Below are 8,547 nucleotides of genomic sequence, written 5' to 3'. Positions count from 1 at the left end.
CAGCAGGAAGTGGGCGGAGTCCAGTGAGTGAAAGTGAGCGAACTAACAAAACAAACTAACAGCATCGTGTTTGTTCCAGCATCGTTTCGGCTAACGGGTCCTGTCTTCACCATGGATGGTATGCCGACGCCTTTGCGGTGCTTTCGGGAGTGCCATTCCGCAGAAATGTTCGTGGATGACGGAGTGAAGACTGTCACTTCGGTAGAGCAGGTGAACAGATTAGCTTCGTTAGCTAATGTGGCTAATGCCGCTGCGATCGTGTGGGAGCTCTCCGCTCTGGGTGGAAAAGTGTGGCAGAGATTCAGCTGTCACACGTTTTTAACACATGAACAATCCATTGATTAAAAACACAGTCGGAAACGTTCATTATTTCGCTATGTTTTAGCCGGTCTAAATTAGCAATCTTGAACTTTTAGGTAACTTAGCATTGTAGCTTAAATTGAATTAAGTTTGGATCAATTTAGTTGTTAGCTAAGTAGCTTCGACAATTCATTTTTGGTGCTTGGTAATAGGGGAAGGTGATTCTGGTACCTCAGCCAGGATCACAGATATCAACCCATCACAGTAGCTTTTATTTTTAAAAGGGGCCTATGTAACTTCAATTTTGATGGGAGACAACGTTGAATGTTTTGAAATATTTCTGAGTACATTTTAATTACCACTAGGCCTGCCTGCAACTAACTGTTTTTTAAATTATTTCAATTATTATTATTATTTACTATCATTATTAATTATTGCCTTAGTAGAGTGCCCAAACCTTTGCAAATGCCAGAATTACTAAAAACAATTTCTTTAGCTCACAGTGACCTTTGTAACGATTGTTTACACTCTCCTTCTTTATAACCAGAAAAAAGTGGAACGCAGCATTGCAGAAGTTATCGGTGTTTACAAGCAGATCCACAACGTTCCTCAGTAAGTAATCCACAGTGTGCTGCTGAATGCTGGAGAATGTTTGTCCTGCTGCAGAAACATTCTCTTTGCAAACTGCCACTTTGTAAACGTTCCACTTGGGGGCGCTGGAAGCAACACAACATTGACATAAAATCGCCTTTTAAGTTGATGTGGGGAACACGTTGGCAAACAGCTGCTTATTTACACATTTAGCAGTCATGGAGGAACATTATCTTCTGTTTGAACCTATGTCTCAGGCCACCTGAAGTTCATGCTCTTTTAACAGTTTTTGTCTTGTTCTGAGGGAAACGTATCTGGCTCTCTAGCTCCTAGATGCTCCACTCTGTTCACCGGCTGGTTTTTATTAACAGTCTGTCTGCTGTTTTGTGCTGAACAGTTAGTGTTCATTTGGTTTTTAGAGCTGTGACTCTGCAGCTTCATCACTGCATGTGACCCTTTTCCATTATCACAGTGCTGTCATTTTGTCAGTCGAAACATTGCTCTAAAAACGTTGATCATAGCTGCTTTCAGCTTTCTCTTTCAGCGAAGTGGACACTGCTCACTTGCTGTGGCTGTTAGACATGGCTGCACAGGTCTGTGTGATGGCTAATGTCTAATTGGTGTGTTGATCAGCCCACATGTTCTGCTCTTGCTATCCAGCTGTCTCTCCTCTTGTAATGTGGTGACTTATCTCATTTGCCTGGACCTGAATGTCACCGGCACTGCAGCCAATCGAGAAATGTTTACTCATTATATGGCACGATGAGAAAATCGGAGGTATCCATCAGTAGAGGTCATACATTTATTAGTGATCATCTGGGTTTTTTTGGGGGGGGATGGCCTGCACTGGGTGTTTGTCATTGTTTGTATTGTTTTGTACATACTTTTGTTCTTCTTCTTTCTCGCATAAAGATACACATTAAATGAAAATAAGCTACTGTAATGCTTTTTTGATCCCCAAGGGGAGTTGGTTGTTACAGCAGCAAATGATAATGATGCAAAAAGGCTAAAAAAGAGCAAAAGAAATACAAATTAGGAGAACTACTACATAAATAGAAATTAGTGTATACTAGCATGTGAAGACATACAGGGCCTGAGCCACTCACTCTTCCCTTTTGTCTTTTTGATGTGAGTGTGCATTTGTACACCTCTGTGCAACTTTCATCTGCATCTGTGGCTCCTTCCACACACTGGCGTATGTGTCAGACTCACTGACACACATACCCCACCCCACTCATGTTCACTGGCTGCCATTTTCACATAGGGTTTGCTCCGACATGTAATGACACTTTACTTACACAGGGTTAGTGCAGATCACTGCCCAGGGTTTTGTAGCTGCATTTCTGCAACACATCAGCAGTCATAGGGGACCAGTGCTAAGCAGCTAAAAGCCAGTCCACCCAGCGCAGTTTATCACATTGGTCAAGGATGAGGGCAGTGTGCAAGAGAATTAAACCTGTAATTCCAGTCTCAAGCTGAACAAAACAAACATCTGAAAGAGAGAAGACAGAGGCTTAATAATACACACCATTACCACAGATATCGTTCCATTTCTAATTCCATTAACATTGCAAGTGACATTTGTGTCTGTGTGACTTCTGTTCTACAAAATCAAGTTTAGAGCTGCACACAAGGAGACAGATTATTTGAATGCCTGAAATATAAAGCCATTTTTCATGCTACCTGAAGTGTGATCACTTGAGGTCACATCTGATATTCAAAGTGGCAACAACAAGTACCTCTGTGTCAGCTGAGCCTAGTATATTTGACACAACTGTGGCAGAAAATGGCATTTCTACAAAAGGACTGAGTTGAGTTTCCTCGGTCTCACATGTCTTGGTCCATTCTAGCTGCTTTCTCTCTGTAATCCATCTTCCTGTGCTGCTTTTGTTTTTCAGGCCAACATTGTTGCGGGAACAACACTACCAATATCTCAAGAAGGGCTTACGTCATTTATCTGACGCCTATGAGGTATAGTGTCACGCCGTCACACACAGGCAAAGATGTGTTTGTTATAAACCCAGTGACACCTACAAGCGAGTTCCCCCCTTTACGTTCCTACTAAAGTTAACTCAGAGGATGAATTTGCAACAGGGTCATGGATGCCCAAGGCTCTCTGATGATTGAGGTTGACCTACTGAAGTTTATAGTTTCATTCATCCTTTTCAAAAGATTCCATTTTGTTTGAATCTTGGTCTCTATGAAGAGAAACATTCAGAGGCTGTAGTGGTGATATCACATCTAGAGCAGGGAGGCTGGTGAATTAAACTAACGTGTCCTCATGACCACAGTTTTCACTCCTTTTACAAAAGTTTGTCACTGAATGGTTGACACATTTATGCTCTTCCTGACGGCAGAACTATAGAAGCAAACAGATTCACAGAAGATGCAGAGTGACACGAGTGCTGACCAACTGCTTCAGTGACTTCTGTGTACATAATGTTATGGCCGATCGGTGTATGTTCAGATAAACATTTGCTGGAGTGTTGCAGAGAACTGACAATGGAAATTAGAAGCTGCATCACATCCCTAAAGCTGATTATATGTTAAACAAACACTGGAGGAAAGAAAGTGGTGTGTCAGCTCTTTGTCTGACAAATTCTCTCGTCTGTCTCGGACTGACTGATGTCGTAGCTTGTTTATCGCTATATTCAGTCGTCTGATGTCCGTGTGGTCATGTGATAATGTGCGCATGTGTGTGTCTGTCTGTCTCTGTGCAAGTAGTGTCTGGATGCTAGCAGACCGTGGCTTTGCTTCTGGATTCTTCACAGTCTGGAGTTACTAGAGGAGCCCATTCCCTCTGCTGTCGCCTCAGAGTGAGTCACGCGCAAACACACACAGGCTCGTACGCTACAACTAAACTGCTACTGAGATCCAAAACTGGAGCCAAATAAAGCCTGTGCACAGCCAAGAACTTTTTTTTTTATTGCTGTAGTTCTCATACATGCTCTAAATGCTCCTGGAAAAGCAAACACTCCTGCATTGCAAGATGTTGATAGATCAAGTGCAGCAGCTACATCCAAACTGCCCTTACAATAGTTGTTGTTGTTTAGTTTCATAAAATAAATTGCATTTTACAGGTAATGCGATACGGTTGCCCACCCCAAATGGACATCTGTTCATCTAATATGTTTTAAATGTGGTTTTATAGCTCTATAAGAACACACCGCTTCAGGAGACACAGTAGTATATACAGTCGTGTGTGAGAGTTGTAGACATCCAGAGTCAGCAGAACAGCACCAGTTCTTCTTGGTACACTTGTGCAGTCTTTCCAGGTACTTGGCAGGCGGGTTGTTCTGAGCGTCTCGGAGAACTTTCCATGGTTCTGCTGTGGATTTAGGCCATCTCAGTGAAAACTGTCTCTGCGTGTAATCCCAGACTGACTCCATGACGCTGAGATCAGGCCAGACCATCTGCTACAGGACTCTTTGTTCTTCTTCATCTCCTTCTCTATGTTTGGGGTCATCTTCATGCTGCAGAATGATCAGTAGCCTCCCTCATAGTATTGCATGAAGGAATATGAAAAATCTAGACTACCCAAATGTTTTGTGCAGCACTGTTCAGTGATTGCATTTATTTCTACGGGTGTCTTGAGATGTTTAAAGACAGATGTAACAATAGATTCATAAAAGCAAGACTACATTACTGCAGAGAAGCAGATTGAGGTTTTTTTAAATGACCTGATATTTATGACCAGGCGCAAGCAGAATCTGTGGATTTTCTGTGGTTATTCTAGAAAGTTGACTTGAGAAATGTCACAGATTGTTGTGTAAGGAATGAAAAAGAAGCGCTGGACAGAGACGCAACTGGCCAGTCAAGGTCATGTTGTATTCCTGAACAGAATATAACATGATTCAATAATAAGCAATAACCACAGAAAGGCTTGTAGAATGCTGCTTATTGTTCTTGTAGTTGCCAAAAGTAGCTGCACAATTAATCTTACTTTTCTTCTTTAACTGAACACCCACAGTAATTCACTGTAGTGTTCACGTAGGAGGCGGTGAACATAATGTTTTTCCTCAAATTATCTTGACTGATAATTGCGATTAAGAGCAGTAATGAGTACTGAGCACAATAGGCGCATGTGTTTTAGAGATGTTTCTGCACTACACAGTGTTCCTGCTATTGCTACCAAAATGTCATTTGATTAAGTTATTGCCAGTCCAAAGTAACGCTCTGCAAACCCCGCAGCAAGTAGCGATGCCAGGCTGCCAACCCACACTCTCATTATTACTGTGAGGCGCGCCAGCTCACCGGCTGGCACTGCCCAGCGCCAGCGTGATGCCGTCGTGCTCTCATGCACAAACACACAGGCCCCGTTCGAGGATTTACACCGCTGCTACCTTCAGCAGCAGATCGCTTCCTCTGTCCTATGAAATGTACTCTCAGGTCAGAACTGGCACCGGGCTAGTTGGCCGAACCTAAAGTAGGGTTCCCTTCCAACTCAGTTGGCTCAAGGTGTGCATGCAGTTTTGTGATTTCTCTTCATGGCAGAGGATGAAGAGGATATTTGCAGCTTGGCACAGAGACTGGAAAGAAAGGAAGCTGTGGCTGAAATGGTCTGCGCTCTGAGCCACGTCAGCGACAGGGAACGAACCCAGTGGAGCTTGACTGATGTGTTGAGACAGGGCAGTTTATGAGTCAGTGAAGTTTCAAGGAATGTTGGCGAAAAAGATTTATTTCACGGTGCAGGTACTTAAAATTTTAGGTACGCTTCATGGAAAATGCCAGGACTTTCTTAGACCCATCTTCCATTATGCACAGTTAGACACATTCACATGTGGAATTTGATCAAAACAAAGTCCTCCAGGTGAGAGAGAGAAGTATCTAGACCTGAAAGTATTTAGCACTTCTTTGTGTTTAAAAGGAAACGTTTCTAAAAGTTTGATGTCGTCAGTGTGACTGACCCTCTTTCACAGTAAAAACCTGGAGAATTCAAGCAGGACACCAGTGGTTTGTGAGCAGGACTGTGTGAGGCAGGATGTCCAGTAAAGCCCACTTCACTGGGGATCATTTCAATAACAATCAAAAGACAGGCTTCTCATGTTTTATACCTCTGTTTAATTCTTACACCTGCAGCCTATAAACATCCACTGGTTGTGGTCACATGGCTTAGATATAGTAAGTCAAAAATAAAAATCCACAGTTTGATATTATAATAGAGGTAACTGAAGGCGTCGCAGACTTTTTTTTATTATAAATGAATAAATATTACAGCGCTAAACGAGACTGTGTGGGAGTTTTTCCACTTCATAGTTACACTGATGTGTTTCCCTCGTTGCTGTTGTGTCTGTGTGTTAGGGTCAGTACAGTTTAAATCTATTTCTTGTTCCTAAACTTCTGCTCCTGTCTCTGTAGTGTGTGTCAGTTCCTGGCTCGCTGTCAGAGCCCAACAGGGGGCTTTGGTGGGGGACCGGGGCAGCACGCCCACCTCGCACCCACCTATGCTGCCGTCAACGCCCTCTGTATCATCGGCACAGAAGAGGCCTATAATGTTATAGACAGGTATAGCGTTGGTCACACAGCTACGTTTACTTCACAAAACAGTAGCATAGTACAAGATTTCCTGTCAAAGTTTTTGTATTTAAGGTAACCTCATTTACCTTAAAAATGAATATAACTCGCATGATGCACCATAAATAGTAAAAAAATATACAACACTATGTGTCAAATTACCTTAAGGGATTAACACTTATGCACTGAAGTCTCGTGCACCCTGACTGAGAAGACAATGGCTTTTTCATTCACATTACATCTGGTTGATATTCACAAGCTTTTCATTAGTGACTGTATAATGATTTTATGCTTGAAAGTGGCTCATTAATTTAGGCCTTTAAATCCTTTTTATATTAGTGAATTTTTCCTCCAGTGCTACACAGTAGCAGTGTTACAGGTGTAGGAGAATGTTACACAAATCTCTTGTTAATGAGAAGCTAATTATAAGAGCATTTAGAGGCAGTGTTGACTTGTGCTCTGCATTTATATGTGTGACAGTATGAGGTGCTTTATTTCAGTATTTACAGTGCAAATTCCCCTTGCCCCCCCCCTCCTCTCTGCTGACGTTCTCCAGGGAGAAGCTGCTAGATTTCCTTTGGTCAGTGAAGCAACCAGATGGCTCGTTCGTGATGCACATCGGAGGCGAGGTGGATGTCAGGTGACCGGACTAGCTCCCTGTTCTCTTTCCTCTTTCACCAGTTCAGTGTTTGCAACACAGAGAGATTCAAACATCACCACAGAGGAGGGTGAAAAACATGCTTCACAGTCAAGAGGATGTTTGGTATCCACTGTCTTATTCATTACTGTTGGGGCAGTGTACACACGTTACAGCTACACCTGCACACTGTATTCTCAATTACTCAAAGCACAGATTTGTATTAATCCACAGCTGGAAGTAGTCCGGCGTGAGGGTGGAATGTGTCGCTCTTTGTTGATCTGTATCAGCCTGTGTTGTTTCTCCTCCGTATAGGAGTGCATACTGCGCAGTCTCTGTAGCATCGCTCACAAACATCCTCACACCTAAACTGTTTGAGGACACGACCACCTGGATCCTCAGGTACAACCCGTCACCATGGGCGGGGGGGGATTATTGAATTATTAAAGACTGTTTTGTTCCTACATTTCTCCTTAATCCACAGAGTTTTGTGTTTTTACCAACTGTTTTCTGTCTCTAGGTGTCAGAATTGGGAGGGTGGTCTAAGTGGAGTGCCGGGTTTGGAGGCCCACGGTGGCTACACTTTCTGTGGCACAGCCGCCCTCGTCATCCTGAGCAAGGAACACATGCTGGATCTCAAAGCCTTGCTGGTAAGCAACCTCAGATACCGCTTGGCTCGAGTCATAAAGGGGTAAAAAGATCAGTGTCAGTCACAGCACAGCCTTTGTGCTAAAGTTATATCGCTGTCCTACCTTGACATGACTTTTTTCTAGTTTATGTTGCCATCAGGCTCTTGGCGTATCCAAGTTTCCATCAGTTTCCTTACTGTGGTTTATGGTTTGGGATATTACATTGGTCCCTGTAAGGAAATTCTCTTGTCCTGCTTCTAGAGAAATAGTCAGAGGAGCAGCCCTGGGGCTTTAGTATGTATAGAGCTTTGCTAAGAGCATAGCTGTAGATGAAGTTAACACACAGCTTAAGGTGCTGAAAAAGAAAGAGGGATGGTGTGTCACCTTACACCTCTCATTGAAGGGAAAAAACACAGTTAGTGTTTGGAGTCAGTCGGGTTTACGGCCATCATTCAGGAAGAAACATGGCTTAATCCCAGCAGCTACCATCATACTGTCACCGTCCTTTAGAACACACTCAAAGTATGTGTGGTAATAACATTTGCATGCACCTGGTCAGACAAGCTGTTCCTCATATGCTCATTAATCTGCCGGTGTCACAGGTTGACAGGAGCGTGCCCTCTGAGGTGTCCTGTGTCACTGTCCCATGTCCCTCTGGGGACACCCAGCACATGGATTTCTGTTTCAGTGGTTTAACCTGGGTGTCAGACACGGCAGAGGTTGTAAGTCGACACCAGGTCGAGAATATCTAGCACAGCTCACCTGTTGTATCTGCTCCGCGCTTGTACATGGCAGGTGGTGGTGTAGCTGAAGAACTAGTCGTGTTGAATCTGTTAGGGGTGTTTCCTGTTTGACATTGCAGTGGTATATAAATAT

At 43.2% G+C, this 8,547-nt stretch overlaps 1 protein-coding gene across 1 annotated transcript in view; it reads left to right on the top strand.

Annotated features, from left to right (window-relative positions):
* The first annotated feature begins 9 nt into the window (after nucleotides 1-9).
* Nucleotides 10-8,547, top strand: part of fntb (farnesyltransferase, CAAX box, subunit beta) — a 10,450-nt gene continuing 1,912 nt past the window's right edge. Inside the window, exons 1-8 of the mRNA XM_020603874.1 lie at nucleotides 10-210; nucleotides 848-912; nucleotides 2,790-2,862; nucleotides 3,616-3,707; nucleotides 6,250-6,396; nucleotides 6,962-7,045; nucleotides 7,358-7,444; nucleotides 7,563-7,692. Coding sequence (XP_020459530.1) covers nucleotides 112-210; nucleotides 848-912; nucleotides 2,790-2,862; nucleotides 3,616-3,707; nucleotides 6,250-6,396; nucleotides 6,962-7,045; nucleotides 7,358-7,444; nucleotides 7,563-7,692 — 777 coding nt within the window. The 5' untranslated portion in view covers nucleotides 10-111. The remainder of the gene's footprint in view (nucleotides 211-847; nucleotides 913-2,789; nucleotides 2,863-3,615; nucleotides 3,708-6,249; nucleotides 6,397-6,961; nucleotides 7,046-7,357; nucleotides 7,445-7,562; nucleotides 7,693-8,547) is intronic.

This window comes from Monopterus albus, unplaced genomic scaffold, assembly GCF_001952655.1.
Source record: "Monopterus albus unplaced genomic scaffold, M_albus_1.0 scaffold63.1, whole genome shotgun sequence".
Taxonomy (NCBI): Eukaryota; Metazoa; Chordata; class Actinopteri; order Synbranchiformes; family Synbranchidae; genus Monopterus; species Monopterus albus.
This window is presented reverse-complemented; position numbering and strand designations above follow the sequence as displayed.